This window comes from Pteronotus mesoamericanus, unplaced genomic scaffold (assembly GCF_021234165.1).
Source record: "Pteronotus mesoamericanus isolate MK-2021 breed Mesoamerican mustached bat unplaced genomic scaffold, CSHL_Meso_final contig_78, whole genome shotgun sequence".
In the NCBI taxonomy this organism is placed as follows: Eukaryota; Metazoa; Chordata; class Mammalia; order Chiroptera; family Mormoopidae; genus Pteronotus; species Pteronotus mesoamericanus.
The window spans coordinates 25780330-25800198 of record NW_026555258.1 but is presented as its reverse complement, the minus strand read 5'-3'; the positions used below and the strand labels follow the sequence as shown (position 1 = coordinate 25800198).

Genomic DNA, 19869 nt, shown 5'->3' with positions numbered 1-19869 from the left:
ACAGATACAGATTCTGACCTTCTGGCATCCCAGCTCTGGGAGATCTGCTGATCCTCAACCAGGAAGCCCGGATGACTCAACCAGGACGATGTACACCAGACCACCACTTACTTGCCTTACCGGAATGGACTGTGTTCGTCTGCATGTAGAGCGCTCTTCAACCCCTCCCTCCTTATAAAAACCTCTGCCTGCACTGAGAGGAAGAGATGGGCTTTGTGACAAGAGCCCCCCATCTTCCAGGTGGCCGGCACCTGAAAATAAACCACTTCCCTTTACATCCGCACCCACCTCTTGAGTATTGGCTTTCGTAGAGGCAGGCAGCTGGTGGACCTGAGTTCGGTTACATAAACATCATCTCCTTGAAGAAAATATTTATTTATAGAATCTGGAATATCTCATTACAAATAAGTCACAGCACTTCATAATCGGCACATGTTTTATTTCTTCATTTACAACACTTAAATTAAGGACATGGCAAGGCAGAAAAATAAATTTTACCTTTAAAAAAATTAAAAGCACATACATTTCAAAAAACCAAATTTAATTCCAAAACAGATTACTCCAGAATGAACAGAATCATTTTCTACCATTTCTACTTGTGCAGTAAACAGTGAAACATCTTTATGTAATAAACATAGACTTTTGTTTCCTTTATAAATATCTAATCTGTTTCCTTATTTGTATATATACTATCAGGGGTATCTATAAATATGTGTCCTTATTTGTATATATACTATCAGGGGTGTCTAACCTGCAGCCCACAGGCCACACGCAGCCCAGGATGGTGTGGCCCAATACAAAATTGTAAATTTACTTAAAATGTTATGAGATTTTTTGTGATTACGTGTTACAATGTATTTAATGTATGGCCCAAGACAACTCTTCTTCAACATAGATTACTTTACATTTAAGATTACTAACAGGATTAAAATGTTTTCTTGCCTATAAAGACTATGTTTGAACATGTAATAGCCTTGTATCTTAAACCAAAATTAATTACAGAGTCCTCGGCTGAAGAAAACTTTCATAAATTATTAATGACCTGATTCCATTAAAAAAAGTTTCCGCAAATGTGGAAAAAAGAAAATCCTGTTATTTGTCAATTCATGATGCTATGAGAAAAATATATGCTTCCTTCCATAGGAAACATGGTTTTAGAAAAAAGTTCTGATAGTATTTCACATGGGAAAGCATGAGTCTGACAAGCAGCCTCCTTGTTCAGTGGGAAAAAATGACTTCAGTGTGCCCCCTTCTGAATCGCTCAGTAACCCCAAGTGATTTTTAAATTGGGAGGCAGATTACTGGCAACAAGTTCATCAAATTTAGATCCGTCTCGAACAGGCAACTTATAGAACTCAAGAACATCTCTGATCCTGCTCATCTCATGAAGCCTGGAGTTAGGCACCGCATGGCCCAAGTCATCAGCTAAACGTGCCAAGAAACTGAACTTCAGATGACCATCTTCCAGGGAGATGTCCTGCCAATTGCTAGGAGCAGATGACCCAAAAGTTTCTTTGACATGAGATTCCAAACGACTCTGGAGATCTTCAGGTGGTACGTATGTTCGGCTCCGTAAGGGTGGACATACCAGGATAGGTTCTTTCTTCAACTCTTCTACTGTCTCAGCTACCACTGGCTTTGTCTCTTCTCTGAAATGATCAAAAACAAAGATATGAATCTTTGATTCATTGCATTAATGAAGTTGACAAGTTGGCAAACCCCAGAACCAATCTTGTCCACCAACTTAAATCAACAAATAATTTGCACACTTAATACACTTCTCGGAACTGTGGAAAGAGGAAAGAATAAGATAGGTCCCTGTCCTTGGAAGCAAATAATTGAACTGAGCTGGCGCAGACCAAAAAACAAAAGCTAATTACAAATTTTACATGCTCTAAGAATCCCCAAAGATGGGTAAAAAAGGAAAAACTGTTTTGTCTGGGATTTTCAGTCCTCCAAGATCCAAACCCAATCCACCTGTCTAACTCGATCTCTCACTGATCTCCTATATACACTCTATGCCCTACCCAAACTAAACTACATTCCATTTCCTACCTTTCTGGCCTCATGTATTAGGTCATATTATAGCCTATCCAAAATGCTGGTGTTTCACCTCTACCTCCAAAAATCCTACTCATCCTAAAAGTCCTAGAAAAGACTTGTTCTCTTCCAAGGAGCGTTACCTAGTTTCCCCGATCAAATATAATTCTTAAGTTTCTTTGAACTCCTATAGCAATTTATATTGCTCTCAGAGCATACTGCATCCTACCTGAGTTTCCATTTTATTGACATTCTACCTCTCTTACTAGAGGATCAGGGTTTCTCAGCCCAAACATTACTGACATTTTGGATGAGATAATTCTTTGTTGTGGGGGGGCTGTCTGGCTCATTGTAGGATGTTCAGCAGCACCCCTGGCCTCTACCCCCTCATCAGTACCCCAGTAGAACACCTGTCCTCCCATCATGAGAATCACAAGGTATTGCCAAATGCCCCCTGATGAGCAAAACTGTCTCTGGTTAAGAACCACCATGACAAATTATCAACTCCTGAATACACAGACCTGTTTTATTGACTTTGGGGGTCTTTAGAAACTGTTTGAATAACTCTTATTGAGTAGATGGACCAATGTGAGGGAATCTGCATGACACACTATTTTAATGCTTAATAAAATATTTGTTCATAAACTGACTCCTGTTTTCCATGGAGTTGGCACTGGACTGGGACTGGTCATCCCTAAAGAAACTGGCAGACCTGGAAATGAACGATGTTTGGCCAAGAACAGGGTCTTCCCTTTGTGAGTCTTCCCTTTAGGAGCAATGCTACTCTTCTGCCTATTCAGGTTCTTCCAGCAATTTATCCCTATTTCTGCACCAATTCTTTATCAATTTCTCCGTATCTACTAAGCGTATTCCCAGGGCACACAATATGCTATAATATCAGCTGTCAAAAAAGAAACAACATAGTTTCCATGCTCCCTTCCTGCTTCTTTTACAATGAAACTTCTCAGAGTAGTTGTCTATACTTATATTCTTTACTTTCTCACCTCCATCTTCTCCTCAAACTACTCCAGTCTCAGTTCATCAGAATAAAATGAAAGCCATTCCTTCCATCTCAGTCATTTCTTACACTGCTCTAGTTTTCTTCATAATTTACCACTTTCTGAAAGTATATTCTACATGTGTTCACTTTTCCTCCACCAGAACATATGTTTTACAAGAACAAAGATGGGGGAAGGATTGAATGTGGGAGGTGGGGGTGGGTAGGGCAGGGGAGAGTAATGGGGGGGAAAGTGGGGACAACTGCAATTGAAGAATAAAAAAAAAGAAAAAAAAAAGAACAAAGATGGGGTCTGTCTTATTAACAGACCCCATCCCTAACGCCTGGACATATGGCATGATATAGAGTAGATACTCCATAAGTATTTGTTGAATGAGTGAATGAATTAAATGTGAAGGAGATTTCAGAGATAGTAACAAATAGTAGCCAAAAAAGAGGGGTAGCTAATAAATACATAAGCTGATGTCAAAAATGCTTCTGGAGTGAAGGAGTTTTTGTTTGAAACCTAAGATGGCGTACATTGTTCCCGGAGCTTCCCACAAGCTTTGTTGTCCCAACACTGAGTCTACTAGATTTACCTTCAAAAGATGCCACAAGGGGCTGAGAGGCAAGCAGGACCGGGGGAGTGAAGAGATCTGGGTTCTAAATTTAGCTCTGCCCTTGACTTCTGGGGTTGGGAGATTACTGGGGCAGTTCTTTGAAAAAAACAAGTGAATTCAATAAGTTATATTTATAGTGCGAAGAGTGTGTAGGCAGGTATTCACTGGGGGAAAAGACTACTCCTCTCCGTAGGGCCCGTTTCCTCATAAACCAGCGTCCTTAATCTCTGCTAAGGCACCTTGTTCTGCTGCTGTATCCTTAGAGAAATGCTGGGCCAGCGCAGGCGCGTCATAACTACCTGTTGAGTAAATGAATGAACGAACAAACGAACAAAATGAAGAGGTTGCACTTCACCTCTGAATATTGCTTGTTTAGAAAGACACCCCGCAATTAAGTTTAGATTACGGAGCACTTTCACGCTTCTGTTCTAAGTTGCATGTATGCTTCCTGACACCACACTCGGTGTCTGGAACACAGAATCAGTACTGTTTACTTAATAAATTAATGAGCGGACCGGCAGGGAACGGAGGCCATACTTCTGTTACAAGATGAGAAAACTGAGGCCACGAGGAGAAGTGACTGGGCCACCCGCCCGCTCGCAGAGATCGGCGCTGAAGCTGAACTCAGAACCCTAACGCACTTGTCAGTCCCCCAAGGCAGAAGTAAAACCTCGCCGTAACAGCACGACATTCCCTTTTGAATTCGCCCCTTCATCTTCCTCATTTCTTTCCTTACTTTCCGTGACTGTAACCCACCATAACCTTTCGCTTTACCTGGACCGAGACCAAAATTCTCGCCGTGGGGCCCCTGCGATTATCCACGTGAGGCCTCTTCTGGCGACACCCGGCAGTAAAATCGCCGCCATCTCTGAGAATGGCTGCGGGACGGAGCCCTGCCCCCGGCCGACAGAGACTAAACCAATCGGGTGTAAGCTCAGTGGCGGAAATCTCGGTTCCTAATAAGACTCACCGCGGCTCCCTTTGCATGCCGGGAAGTGCAGTCCAGCAGCCATTGACGGCGGGGCTGGACTGAGACGCTCTCTCGGAGCATGACGGGAGTTGTAGTCGGGGGGCGTCCCGGGAAGGTGCCGGGTGACGCCTTCTGGTCCGGGGGCGGGCGGTCACAGAGCTCTTTGGCTGAAAGGAGGAGGAACTGACAACGGGGAGGAGGCTCTGGCGAGGCCTGGAAGGCTGCGAAGCCAAGCGGGGGAGGGAGTGCGGGGTTGGGGGGCGGCCAAGGAGCGCTTCTGAAATGCTCCTGGGGTCGTGACCGCTCGGGGACCGAGACAGGACTTGGCCAGACCCAGCCTGGCGGCCTCGCCTTCGTCGGGCCTAATCTTCAACGGTCGGATAGGCCTTACCAGAGGCTCCTTTCCGTGGGCCGCCCCAGGTTCCTGCCCTGATTGCTGGCCAGGAGATGGCCTCCCCGAGCCCCCCGCTGGAGCCAAAGGTAGGTCGCCCGTCGGGGTATCCCCTCTCGCTACTACTCTAGCTAGGCCGCACTCCTCCGCCCCCCCATCCCTCGGACCGCGGTCTTGAGGGCCAGCGCAGTGCGAGGGAGTACCCCCTAGTGCTCTGGGGTGCGGTTCGCGAGTAAACTGCCCACTGGCTCCTTTTTTCCCCCCTGCAAGAACGACTTGATTAATTAGTAATGCTCCAAACCAGCGCTCTTATTTGTAAGTTATTCCAGGTCAGGCATCATTTTTGACCCTCTGCTGTGCCTTCTGCTCCTGTCATGATGTTTGGACTCAAGGTAGACGCTTACAGAACTTCATAGAATTGAATTGGACAGGGTCACATGCCGGTGCGAATGGAGAGTTGTAGCCGGGCAGTGAGGTGAAGGAAGCTTGGAAAAGCTTTGGAGAGGCTTCCTAAAGTGAAAATGTTAGGATATATTTATTAAACCAGAAAAAGCCTTATCCATAGGGCCTTCACTAACGAAGGACAATGGTCCTGCTCAGTTACCCTCCAGTCTGATGTGCCTGTCTGTTACCGTCGGTTCCCAGAATTGGGCCCCACTTGGAACTCATAGTTACCATGTTCTTTCTAGCCTACCCGGCCCTGGTAAGTGCTCCTGTTCAGTGGTAGAACTGTCCTTGAGACAACAGGAACTGACTACAGAAATCATACTATTTCAGGGGTTGCTGACATTTGAGGATGTGGCTGTGTTTTTTACCCAGGAGGAGTGGGATTATCTGGATCCAGCTCAGAGAAGCTTGTATAAAGATGTCATGATGGAGAATTATGGAAACCTGGTCTCACTGGGTAAGAATCTGCTGTTCCTCTGATTTAAATATCTAAGAGGCTGTTAGAAATCAGACTCTGAGAACACAGGGACCAGTACCAGTACCAGAACTGCTTTGTTCCAAACTTCTGATTCAAAGCTTTCAGCCATCAATTGTTTACAGGACTCTCACAAGCCTTTCTGGCTTCCTACCTTCATAATCGCATTCCCATATTGCTCTGTACTTTCCCTCCTGGCTCATCCTCCCACAGCTTTCCTCCCACTCCTTTTCACTCTGCCTTCTGGAGCCCCTGTTCCTCTTCACATAATGTTCCTTACCCCTCCTGGCCTTAACTGAAACCTGGCGCTTTCCCAAGGACACCACTGCTCTGGGAGGGGCTGCCTGCTCTCTCCCACATCCTCTTCCTTCCCATCCTTTGTCTCCATGCTGCAAGGGAGAAGAAAGTATTGTTCTTCCAGCTTTTCAATGCTCTTCCCAAAGGATTCATTTTCCACCTTGAAACACAATCTCTCCCCTTTGAGACCTCAGCAGTCTTGCTCTACCCACTCAATTCCTTTTCCCTACCATGTGTCAACTGTTTTGGGGCCCTCACACATGGACTTTATCATGTTTCAGAGTCCTCTGTGTGAACCCACACCCTCGATGATACAGTCATTACTTAAGCCTCAGTGTATTTTGACCATATTGTCTTCAGAGACCGCACTTTCCCTTTTAATTCAGCAACTCACATCAACGATCATACCCTCAATTTTGTTAAAACAGGCAAAACTTAAACCCAGTATCTTATTCTTTGACTATATAAATATTCAGGTGTTCATGGACTATAACTCAATAGTGGTGATCAAAACAGACATAATGTCAAGTGGAGCTTACTTCGTACCTTTCTTCCTCTCCTACCCCTTTCCTACTAAACCTATTCATTCTTAATGATGTCTCCTGTTCCTTTACATCTTTGTTTTTTTCTCCTCCTGCCTTTAACCTCCTCATCTAATCTATGGATCTGTATGTGAACTATCACCATCATGCTCTTGTGCCACCTGGTCATCATGCTCTACCCATTCTGCAAGCTTCAAATTTTGTATTGGTTACAAAAGCTGCTTTTTCTCCTCTCCTCCTCCAGTTGCTAAACACAGCAGGAGAAATTTTATAACAGAAAGAATCGATGTCCTGTGTATATTCATGGCTTTTCTTTCTTCTAGTCTTCACTGGGTTTTTACACCTCAACAAGATTGCATCCTTCATTTGCTCGTTCCCCTGTTCCTTCTAGTGACTATTCCAAAGACAAGAGTTTTCCTTGGGTCTATCACTCAGTAGTGGACCTCACCTTCTCTTTCACAGAGAACAGAGAAAATAGAGGCTATTAAACATGAACTCACAACTTTTCTGCCTCACATCTTGCAGCCTTAAGGCTGCCCCTATTTTCTCATTTCTCCAACTACTTATACATCAGTCATCCTTAGCCTTTTTTTTCCCCTTACAGCTTCAGTTTTTATTCCTCTGATAGGTATGTTCATGGCCCTTCCAGCTGGGGAAAGGAGGAGGAAATTTAAAAAAAAAAACTGTCCTTTGAGTCTTCCTTTTGCTGCTCCATGTAACCTGATACTCCTTCGCTTCACAGCCAAGTTTTTGTACATAGTTAATGTGTTCTGTACTTTTTTCTCTAAGCCCCTTTTCTTGCCTCTACCACTCCCCTTAAATTGTTTAACATTGGGCTATAACGGTCCAGTTGTCAAATGTAATAGACTCCCTTTGGACCTTATTTTATTCCACCTATCTGTAAATTCTTTATTGCTTCCTTCCATTGTGCTGCATTCTCAGACTTCCTCTCAGTCTATGTACTTTCCCTGGCTGACCTTATCTGTACTCATGTCATCAGCTACCACTATGGGGTAAGTCCCAACGCTTTATCTCCATCTAAGAGAGCCAATAAGGAGCCTAACTATCTAAGTAAAATCCTGGTTCTACCACTTACCAGCCTTGTAACCATGGGTGATATACTTACCTTTTCTGTGCCTCAATTTATTTTTTTATAAAATGGAAATGATAATGCCACTTACTTCATAGGGTTATTGTGAGCATTAATGGAGTTAATATATGTAAAGTACTTGGGACACTGACCAGCATGTAGTAAGTACAGTATAAATGTTGATTGCTGTCATCATGTCATTACTTTCTTTCTTAAGCGCTGAAATCCTGGTCCTCTCCTTTTGAAGACCATACAAGTAACTCATACTTTGCAAATCTCAAAAAATCTGTTAAGATCTCAAGGGTCTCTTCTTTAGAATTAAGCACCCCTTCCTCTGCTTTACATTGTTGAATTTATCACACAAAAAGAATAATCATTCTTCTTTATGTCATTTCTCCAACTAGATTGATCTCCATGAGGACAATAATTATTATTTTTTCATTTGATTTCTCTAGCACTTAGGAGAGAACCAGGCATATATTAAATGCATCTTAAATATTAATGTGCCTAAATGAATATACTTAAAACTCGCAACCTGACTAGATTATTACATTAGCCTATAAATTAGCCCCTGCCTCTAGTCTCTCTTTCTTTTAATATATTCTCTTTTTTTCCACCGAAAGTGTTAGTTAATTGCTTACAACTTCTGGTGATTCCTGATATCTTAAAGGATAAAAATCTTACCTTCTAGGACCTCCCTAATATAGTCTTTGCCTGGCTTTCTAGCATCATTTGTTTCTGGCATACCATTTCAATCTCCAGCAGTATCGGCTGCTGATTTATTTATTTTTTTAAATATTCCATGGTGTCTTGAGTTACTGCCAGCTTTATCTATGCATATGGTATCCTGGTTGGTAGAGCCAGGCAAATGACCAACCTCCCCTATCCCTAGTGCTACAAAATGTGAGTACCATATGGACAAAGGCATGGCAGTGAGCCCATCTGTGATCTTCTACTCCAAGGCTCTCTTTATTTTAGCAAAATACAGCTTTTCATCATTTACCCATAGTCTTTTCATCTTCCTCTACAGACTCTCCATCCCCTTGGCGAGAGCTCCTTTGATGAGAGAGCACTATTACTTGATTGTTCCAATCTTGTTTCTTTACTTAACACTTCTAACTTTGTCATTTCGGTTCATCATTTAGACCTTTCCTTTCCATGCTGATTTTTATTAAGAACTTTAATAGCTACATTGATACAGCTGGCAGCTTGATTTCTCAGCTCTTGATCTTTCAGTTCTTTCTGTTGAAATCAACTTGTTCAGTTTAGTGACTTCTCTTTGCCATTTCCTGGCCTTCTCTCTGTCTCCTCAGCTACCATAATATTATAAAACCTGTTTGGCTAAAGATTATAAAGATAAACCTAAGCTAGCTTAAGCCAACAAGAGAAGTTATTATAGGGACATAGATGACTCATGGAATATATGAGCAGGATTGCAACTGGGCATCAGAAAAAAACCAAAGCCAGAAATCGGATCACTCTCAGGAAGTTGGGAATTAACTCTGTTTTTGTGCTCTGTTTCTCTCTCCTCAGCAGAATAGTCTTTTCCACCTATGTTCACATGCTTTTGTCCCTTTAGCTTCTGACTTGATAGGTTACGATTCTGGTCCCATTCAGATTATCTCTTTTGGTATCAATTCCAAATTCCTGGGAGAGATGCACTTTGAGTCAGTTGTCTACCATAGGCAAATGAGATATGGGAATATGTAATACAAGTATGGCAGATAACCCAGAGGTAATCATAGCTACCAAACCCAGATCTAATGGATGATCATTTCTAGGCTGCTCCATGAGAAAGCATAGACTCACTAATTTCTATACCTGTCTGTCTGTTTGACCTATTTATTTTTAAGCCAGTGCCTCTCTGTTTTATTTACTTCAGCGCTATCTTCCATTTTATGTCTGTTAAGTCGTTCTTTTACATCCCTTTTCAGGATAACTAGCTTTCTGCATTTCTTCTTGTTGAAATTTAGATTCACTGGTTGTTCTTCAGTTGGTTCATAGGATTTTCATTGGAATGCGTTTAAGTTCATAGATTGGTTTGGGAAGACTTCAGATCCTTATAATATTGAATCTCTCTAGCAATTCAGTTGACTATTTAACGGTCCTTAATGTCCTTCAGAAAATGGATGATTTTTATGGATCTTACACTTTTCTTTTTATTTAATTATATTTTATTGATTATGCTATTACAGTTGTCCTGATTTTTCCCCCTTTTCTCCCCTCCCCCCAGTACTCCCCACTCAGACAGTCCCCTTACCCTTGTTCATGTCCACAGGTCATATGTGTAATTTCCTTAGCTACTTCTTTCCCTATACTGTACTTTACATCCCCGTGGCTATTCTGTAACTACCTATTTGTACTTCTTAATTCTCTCAACTCTTCACCCATTCCCCCACACCGCCCTCCCGTCTCTTTGTCTCTTTGTCCTTTTATCTTTAACTTTGGCATTTTAATTATGGTGTGTCTTGGGGTGTGCATCTTTGGGTCCAGCTTGTTTGGGGCACTCTGTGCTTCCTGAACTTGTATGTCTATTTCCTTCACCAAATTAGGGACATTTTCTTTCATTATTTTTCCGAATAGATTTCCAATTTCTTGGGGTTTTTTTTCTTTTCCTTCTGGCACCCCTGTAAAGTGAATGTTGGATCACTTAAAGTTGTCCTGCAGGCTGCTTACACTAACCTTGTGTTTTTGGATTCTCTTTTCTTCTTCTTATGATCAGTTGTTTTTTGCTTGCTTATGTTCCAAATCATTGATTTGATGCTCGGCTTCATCCATTCTACTGTTGTTTCCCTGTAAATTGTTCTTTATTTCAATTTGCGTGTCCTTCATTTCTGGCTGGATGGTTTTTATGCTTTTAAGGTCTTCACTAAGTTCCTTGAGCATCCTTATAACCAGTGTTTTTAACTCTGCTTCTGATAGGTTGCTTATCTCCATTTTGTTTAACTTCTTTTCTGAAGTTTTGATCTATCCTTTCATTTGGGCCATGTTTCTTTGTCTCCTCATTTTGGCAGCCTCCCTGTGTTTGTTTCTATGTATTAGGTAGAGATGCTCTGACTCCATGTCTTGGCAGTGTGGTCTAATGTAGAAAGTGTCATATAGGGTCTGGTGGCACAGCCTCCCTTATCACCCAAGCTGGGTACTCGGGGCGCACCTTTTTTGTGGGCTGAGTACACCCTCCTCTTGTAGATGAGCCTCGTTCGTTGGCAGATGAACGGGAGGATTTACCCAGGCCAGTCGGCTGCAAGGATTGACTATGACCACTTATCACCAATCTCCACCCTCTGAGGAAGATCAGCTGTGCAGAAGAAGAGTGGTGGTACTCCAGAGTAGCCTGTAGTTGTCTACTGGGTGTGCTGGCCCAGCAGTTCCCCAAATGGTGCAGGCCAAGGTCAGCCCCCACCTGTGTTTTGCTTGGGGCCACCCTGCCCAAGTTATAAGCAATCTGAGATAGCTGCTACTTGTGCTGGGCTTGGAGATTTCCAGGCAAAGCCAAGCTGTGAATCTAGGTTGCTAGTTTGGGGCCTAGGGCTCATTGAGGCCAGCTGCTGCTTGTCTGAGAGGATTTAGGAAGTTGTGAAGCATGAGCCAAGACCAGCCATTCATATGGAAAAGCAGCTTGGGTGGGCCCAAAAGTTGGGTGGGGCTGAGTCTCTGGGGATCTCCAAGGAGAGTCAAACGGTGTTAGCCAGGTTGATGGAATCTTTGATACTGGCATCAGTCTGCCAGCTCTGTGGGGGAAGGGCCCAGAAAAGGGACAGTGTCCTCTGCTCACCTTGATGCCAGACACCACAGTCTCCCCCAGCACGCAACTGGTACCTCTCAAGTGGTCTCTCTGGTGCCAGAGCCCAGAGAGAGTGAATCTGAGTAGGTGAGTCCACGTGTGGGTTCTTTAAGAGGAACTGCCTGGGCTCCAGTAGTTTCTTCCACTGACTCAATCTCTGCTGGTTTTTGGATCCAGAAGTTATGGGGACTTACCTTTCTGGCACTGGAAGATAATTTCCTGGCTGGGGGGCCCGGTGTGGGGTTGGGACTCCTCAATCCCAAGATACCCCTCCTGAATTTTTATCCATCACACATGGATGTGGGACCAGCCAGTTCCGCATCTGCGCCCCTCATACCAGTCTGGATGGATGTGGTTTCTTCAGTTCTGTAATTGTCCTATTTCCATTCAGCTTGACTTCTGTCAGTTCTGAGTGATGATTGTTCTGTATTTTAGTTGTAATTTTGTTGTGCTTGTACGAAGAGGCGAGCCAGGTCTGCCCATGCCACCATCTTGACCGGAAGTCCTGTACACTTATTAGACTTATTTTTAGTTTTTTTGTGGTTTTTGTTATTATCATGAAGAACATATTTCATTTTTCTAAATTTATATAAAATGTTTTTTCTTGGTAGTAAGAAATGGTATTTTGTATGTTAGTCTTGCCATTACTATTATATTTCATTTAATTATTTTAGGATTTTTAGGTAGACATTCATATCATTTGCAAATAATAATAATTTTTCTTATTCTTTTGAATAAAACCCCTGGAACAATATCTGCTGAGGAAACATAAAGAGACTTTTCCTTCTTATGAGAAAGAGACAAACACAAATAGTTAAAAGTGTAGTGTAAAGGTAGCTTTAATGGAATAATGGACAAGGGCTGGTGATTAAAAAAAAAAAAAACAGAACACCTAAATCTGTCAAGTACAGATAGTGAAGGCTTTCTAGCACAACTATTGCTTTGAATTGAATCTTAAAAAGAAACCAAGAGTTTTCTAGGTAAATAATGTTGGGGGACATTTAGTAAACAAAATGTGCAATGAAATGGCCTGAAAAACCATAACACAAGCAATTTACCCACTTAAATTGTGATAAAGTAGGTAGCAGGGTGAGCTGCAGCTTAGAGACCATAATATGAATGAGTATCATAGTGCAAAGAGGTTTGATTTGATTTTAGAAGTGATGGAATGCTAGTAAATCTACGGATGGTGACATGAACAGAATATGAAGATCTCTCTGGATTCAGTGAAGTAGATGCAGTGTGAGGGCAGCCTCAAGACCAGAGCCAAGGATTATTAGGTGGCTTTTGCAGTAATCAGGGAAAGCATGGTTATGAGGGTGAAAAGGAGAACTTAGATGCTAGAGAGTAGCATCATTAACTTTTATAATTGATTAATGGTAAGAAAAATAGAGAAATTTAGGACAATTTCTTGCTTTGGGACTTTAGGGTAATAGATAACAATGCTTCTCAAGAAATGATTAGTAGTGAAGATAGACATGAGAATAGATGTTGATGATCATGTTAATTCTGAGCCGTTTTTGAGACCTGTGACAATATCCAGAGAGTATGTATAGTGAGGTGGTGTGAACATGGGTAAGAATAACTTCAAACAGTTGACAAAGGAAGGGAAATTCATTAGGGAAATGTATTAGCAAAGGCTGAAGAAGAAGTAGGGAGAGAACTAGAAGAATACAATAGCAGAGAAACTTAAAACAAGTAGTGTCAAGAAATGGGAGTGGTCAACAGTGTTAAATGCTGCTAAGTGAAATAAGGACTGAAAAACATCCATTTTATTTGTTATTCAAAAGTTATCTGTGACTTAATGAGAAGTTTCTTTGCATACTGGAATCAGAAACCATATTTCACAGTAGGTTGTGGAATAGATTGAATGGGAACAGGTTGAGCATGGAAAACATAGTTAGGAAATGAAGAGCTACACCTAAGATTTTTTTCAAAGATTGGCTTTCATCAAGAGAAGGATCTCAGACCCTGACTGGTGTGGCTCAGTGGGCTGGGTGTTGTCCTGAAAACCGAAAGGTCACCAGTTCAACTCCCAGCCAACACACATACCTGGGTTGTGGGCCAGGTCCCTGGTTAGGGGCTTGTGAGAGGCAACCAATGGACATTTCTCTTGCAGACTGATTTTTTTCTCCCTCTCTCTAAAAATAAATAAATAAAATCTTTAAAAAAGAGAAAGAAGGATTTCAGGTTCAGGATAAAGGTGGGCATATTTGCATGTTGGTAGGAAGGTTTCAATGGAGAATACAGATTGGGGGGGGGGGGGGAAGGAAAGATGGTAATAATTGAACAAGTTCCCAGAGGCAAGTGGGATCAAGAGAGGATAATGGATTAACCTTGGATAGTAATGGGACATATATTCATATACAGTTGCAGATAATTTTATAGATAGGGAGCAGAAACTTGAAGGAGTTTTCCTATCCCTTTTCACTGTGTAAAGGAAAAACATTTCCCTGAGCCCTGGCTGGTGTGGCTGAGTGGATTGAGTGCCAGCCTGTGAACCAAAGTGTTGCTGGTTCTGTTCCCAGTCAGGGCACATACCTGGGTTGCGGGCCAGGTCCACAGTAGGAGGCGCGCAAGAGGCAACCACACATTAATGTTTCTCTTCCTCTCTTTCTCCCACCTTTCCTCTCTACAAATAAAATTTTAAAAAGTCTTTAAAAGGAAAGAAAGAGAAATGGTCCACTGAAAGCAAATTTGAGGGAGAACACTATAAGCAGCCAAAGGAGAAGTAAAGTTTCTAGTAGTTTTTTAGGGGAATAAGAAGTTTTGGGGGGAATAAAATAACTTAATGACTGGGTTGAAGTAAGTGAAAAGAAAATCAAAGATGACTTCACTGTTAGAAGACCAGAAAATTGAGAGAAAAGAGGAACTCTAGAAAAGGAAATAATTTAAGCCAAATATAGATTTGGTAGTACTTTAATCTTTTAGTGAAGCTATCCAACAGGCAGCAAGAAGTAGAAAATCGTGAAAGAAGTCAGAGGCAGGTTTATGTGTCCTGTATGCTATTCTGTTACATCATAGACCTTTTTGTCATTCTTCCAACACAGGAGAGATTTTCATTTCTCAGATGTCATGCAGATTCTCATTTGGAACTAAATGGTTCCAACTTGGGTCTTGATATTTTTAGAGGAGTGAGAATTACATATACTTGAAGAATGTGATATGATTTGTGATAGGTGAAATCATAAGCTATCATAGACTGCTCTTTTTCATTTCTTCTATTAGCTCTGACCATGTCCCTTTATATTAATTTTATTCCATCTTTCTGTATCATAGATTACATGTCACTTCAACCCATTATTTTTGTTAAAAGTCATTTTGTGTTTTAATACAGGAACTGCTTTTTATGTAATATTTTTATCATATTATTTTCTTTCACCATTCATATCCATTGTCCATGCCATTTAGTAGAAGGCTTCATGTCTTATCTCTGAATCCTGGCTCATTACAAAGTGCCTGGATTACTCTTCAAAAAATAAATTAATTAATTCTTATTAATGAATTAATTTTTGCTTTCCCTGGTTTTTGTCTTTGATCCTTCTCAGTGTCATTTTGTGTCTTCCTTTTTGTCAAGTTATTTGGTCTACTCCATTTCCAGTAATGCTATCTTATTCTACATTTTCCAGAACCTGCTGTTTTCTTCCCGTGTTATTCTTCCTTCCTTTCTTCATAGACCGGTTCATCCCACCACTGTTTGTTTTATTTCTTTGTTTATCCACCTTACCTTGCATAATTTACTATTGATTTACAGTAGCCTTCCTCTCAACTCTGCTTGCTCCTGCAGACTTGTTCTTAGCCTCATTCATAAACACTCTTTTCATACTCATTCTCCAAGAAAAACATTTCATTGCATCAGATAACTAATAATAATGTATTTATGTAGTTTATACTTTTTGCCAGATACTGAGTACTGTTCTAAAAGCTTTATGTATATAAACTAATTTAATCCTCAAAACTGTGAGGTAATAAGCTGCATTTGATATAGTAGATTAGTTTATCTTAATTAGATTGGTTTATCTGAATTATCTCATTTTTCTGACAGTTTCTTTTTTCTAGAGAAGAGCTTGTCTGATGTTTCTGTTCTGTATTTATTATTCCAGATGTTTTAAACAGAGACAAGGATGAGGAGCCAACTGTGAAACAAGAAATTGAAGAAATTGAGGAGGAAGTGGAATCAAAGGGCATAATAGTTACAAGAATCAAAAGTGAAACTGACCAGGATCCCATGTGTAGAGAAACGTTTGAACTTGTTGGTAGATTAGATAAACAGAGAGGAATCTTCTTATGGGAAATACCAAGGGAATCTTTGACCCAGGAACAGAAAGTGTTCAGAGGAAACACTAACATTATTCGTAAGAGACCTAACTCAGAAGAGAAGTGCCACAAATGTGAAGAATGTGGAAAGGGTTTCGTCCGCAAGGCCCATTTCATTCAACATCAACGGGTCCATACTGGTGAGAAACCCTTTCAATGCAATGAATGTGGGAAAAGTTTTAGTCGCAGTTCCTTTGTTATTGAACATCAGAGAATCCACACTGGGGAAAGGCCCTATGAGTGTAATTACTGTGGAAAAACCTTTAGTGTGAGTTCAACCCTTATTAGACATCAGAGAATCCACACTGGAGAGAGACCCTATCAGTGTAATCAGTGTAAACAGAGCTTCAGCCAGAGAAGAAGCCTTGTTAAACATCAAAGGATTCACACAGGTGAGAAACCCCATAAATGTAGTGACTGTGGGAAAGCCTTCAGTTGGAAGTCACACCTTATTGAGCATCAAAGAACTCATACTGGTGAAAAACCCTATCACTGTACCAAATGTAAAAAAAGCTTTAGTCGGAATTCATTACTAGTTGAACATCAGAGAATTCACACTGGAGAAAGACCCCATAAATGTGGTGAATGTGGGAAAGCCTTTAGATTAAGTACATACCTTATACAACACCAAAAAATCCACACTGGAGAGAAGCCTTTTCTTTGTATTGAATGTGGAAAAAGCTTCAGTCGGAGCTCATTCCTTATTGAACATCAGAGGATCCATACGGGGGAAAGACCATATCAGTGCAAGGAGTGCGGGAAAAGCTTCAGTCAACTTTGCAATCTTACTCGTCATCAGAGAATCCACACAGGAGATAAACCCCATAAGTGTGAGGAATGTGGAAAAGCCTTTAGTAGAAGCTCAGGTCTTATTCAGCATCAGAGAATTCACACCAGGGAGAAGACTTATTCATACAATGAAACTAAGGAAAGTTTTGATCCAAATTGCAGTCTCGTTATACAGCAGGAAGTCTTCCCTAAGGAAAAATCTTACAAGTGTGATGAATGTGGGAAAACTTTTAGTGTCAGTGCTCATCTCGTACAACATCAAAGAATCCACACTGGTGAAAAGCCCTACTTATGTACTGTATGTGGAAAAAGCTTCAGTCGGAGCTCTTTTCTTATTGAACATCAGAGAATCCACACTGGTGAGAGACCTTATCTGTGCAGACAGTGTGGCAAAAGCTTTAGTCAACTTTGTAATCTTATTCGACATCAGGGTGTTCACACAGGTAATAAACCCCATAAATGTGATGAATGTGGGAAGGCCTTTAGCCGGAACTCGGGCCTTATTCAGCATCAGAGAATACACACAGGAGAAAAACCTTACAAGTGTGAGAAGTGCGACAAAAGTTTTAGTCAACAGCGCAGCCTTGTCAACCATCAGAAGATCCATGCAGAGATGAAAACCCAAGAAACCCATGAATGTGATGCTTGTGGTGAAGCCTTCAATTGCCGCGTATCTCTTATTCAGCATCAAAAATTGCACACTACATGGATGCAGTAAACGTAGAGAAATATTTAAGCTTAGTTTGACTTGAGACTAGCTACTGAAGTGCAGTTTCAATATTGCTCAACATGAGTCAGATTTAGTAAGAAAGCAAATTATCTTTGGCCTTAGGCAAATGGTTTCTAAAGATTCTGTGAATAGTGTACAACTGCCCACAGGCATTTGAAGACTTCCTTTACTTTTTTTTTTTTTTTTTTTGATGACTTGGTAATTTATTTAAGCATCTTTTAAAAACATATTTCAGGTTAAACCTGGGTTCAGAGCACTGGGCTATAGTAATGAAGGGAGAATGACACAAGTTGCATTGGTACAAGGGAGCCAGAGCCACCAATGTTCGGAAACTAGAGTCGTCATTCAGAGTCCACCGCCACCATTTTATATGGTAGTCCTTTCAGTTCCATGATACGTTTTGCTGTGCATGCCAAAGTCCAGTTATTGAGTATATGATGTTTTCAAGGAAACAGCCAGAATTTTTTTGAAACTGATACACAAAGTCTTCGTAATTGTTTAAGCCAGTTTTTTGGCACATGAGTTAAAGCAGTTCCAATGCCTTGTGGTTCTCAGAAATGTGAAATGAGTGGACCATTAGTTTTACATTTGAAGATTACATAACAAACCAAGCAAAGGTGTTACCAAGGAATCTTTGGGAGTGCCTTTTTTTATTTTCAAGATGGGCCCAAAAAGGTTAGAGGAGGACACTGTTCTTTTTGTGCCCTCCCAGCTGTGAAAGATATTTGTAGTCCTATACAAATAATCTTACTCCTTCACTACCAGTAGCATGTGAAAGTGTACATACTTTGATTGCCAGGAATTGGAAATAAAAAACCTGGAGTCTATGTTAGGAAGCTGAGATATTTTGGTATTGCTTTGGTTTTTATAGTAACTAGACTTTGCATGCAATTTGAAAATCCTTATTTCTGGTTCTAGGGCTTCCCTTAGTTAATGGTTATTATAAACCTCTTAATTCATCTGTTTTAATCATTAAACCTGTTTTGTTTTTTGCTTTGTGTTAAGAGTTCTTTGTTACTTTAGTGTAAAATCTGTCAAATATATTACTGTGTTTAAAAATTAGAATCCAGGATTTAAAGTAAATTGCTCTCACTTTTTCTACCTGTGAGACAATGGAGATGTCCAGAGGCAATGGGAATTGTGGACATGGTGCACAGGAAGATGTCTGGGCTAGAAATTGGTTTAGGAATTCACCTGTGTTTAGACACAGAAATGAATTAAGATTTAATGAGAGAATAAAGCAAGAAAAGAAATCCAGAAATGGAATCCTGAGGTCCACTCTTGTTTATTGGGTGGGCAAAACGCAAAGGAGACTGAAGGAAGAACATCCAGAAGTATGGAAAATCCAATGTGTAGTGATAGTTGCTATAGGAAATTGACCTGAAAGGTACTGTGGAGATGTCAGGGAAGGGTTGAAGGGTGTCCTTCAGATAAGTTGAAAGTCAGTGGGTTCTCTTAAGAGTAGCTTGCAAATCTAGGAAGAGCCAGTTTTCAGGGGGTTAATTAGTGTCTGGGGACAGGAAATCATCAGTTCCCAAACACATGAATTCATGGCTGTCCCACACTCAATTGGTAAAAATAGAGACAATATAGTATCTATGTTAAAAAAAAAAAAAGCCTTAGTACTTTTTGAAATTATACCCCTGCTTTATTTTGTAGTTAAAAAAAAAAGTTCTTTTATGAAATAATAGTAATTTTAGGCAATGGTCTGTTGAATATCTTTAGTAAAGAAAGAAAAAGACAACCTTTTTTCAATTATTCTTACCCACTTAATTTTATTGGTCTACGGAAGGGAATAAAAGGTAGATTGTCCAAAACTATAAAGAGGGATACAGATTAAGACTAAAGAAAAATTTGAGTATTTTCTCATTCTGAAAATAGCCAGTTGAAGGAGGTCGAAGATAAATGAAAGCAGGTGGAAATTAAGTTATTATATAAGCTAAAATTCTAGCACTAAAGGAAAATTTTTCTTTGGAGGCTTTTTTCCTCCAATTTGGTAAGAAAAAAAAAATTCAGTGTATAGAAATAGAATACTTGAGATGACCCATTTTCAAAAAACAGTCATGTTTTGAGAGTCAGGGAAAGGAGTGGTGGGCACTGTTAGGGGTAGAGTTAAGAGCCTCATTCATGATGAAAGTTTGGAGTTGCAAAGGGTATAACAGAAGAGAGAACCAAACAAAACCTTGAGGAGGGCTTGTGGGAGTTTTTATAGGTCCCAGCTGAAATAAAGGATTGAATTTTTAATGGGATTCCGTGAATTCCTTGAAATAACACATGGAACAATTTTGAAAGAAAACTTGAGTTACAGTAGATGAAGCAAAATAGTATTTGTGGATGCATTCACGTTCTTCAGAGAAACAATAAACCAAAAGGATGGATA

At 40.7% G+C, this 19869-nt stretch overlaps 2 protein-coding genes across 3 annotated transcripts; one reads left to right on the top strand and one right to left on the bottom strand.

Annotated features, from left to right (window-relative positions):
* Positions 1-890: 890 nt before the first annotated feature.
* MRPL50 (mitochondrial ribosomal protein L50) lies at positions 891-4574 on the bottom strand. The gene is made up of 2 exons (XM_054584945.1): positions 4432-4574; positions 891-1649 (listed from the first exon to the last, which is right to left on the bottom strand). Exons 1-2 carry the CDS (start codon positions 4521-4523, stop codon positions 1262-1264), a joined length of 480 nt encoding a protein of 159 aa, XP_054440920.1. The 5' UTR covers positions 4524-4574; the 3' UTR covers positions 891-1261.
* Positions 4575-4827: 253 nt separating this feature from the next.
* On the top strand, positions 4828-18487 carry ZNF189 (zinc finger protein 189). 2 transcript variants are annotated; one of them, XM_054584601.1, is made up of 3 exons: positions 4828-5107; positions 5838-5922; positions 15757-18487. In XM_054584601.1, exons 1-3 carry the CDS (start codon positions 5075-5077, stop codon positions 17475-17477), a joined length of 1839 nt encoding a protein of 612 aa, XP_054440576.1. In that variant the 5' UTR covers positions 4828-5074; the 3' UTR covers positions 17478-18487. The 2 variants fall into 2 exon arrangements, with proteins under 2 accessions (XP_054440576.1, XP_054440575.1); XM_054584600.1 differs by having other exon boundaries at positions 5796-5922.
* The last annotated feature ends 1382 nt before the right edge of the window (positions 18488-19869 follow it).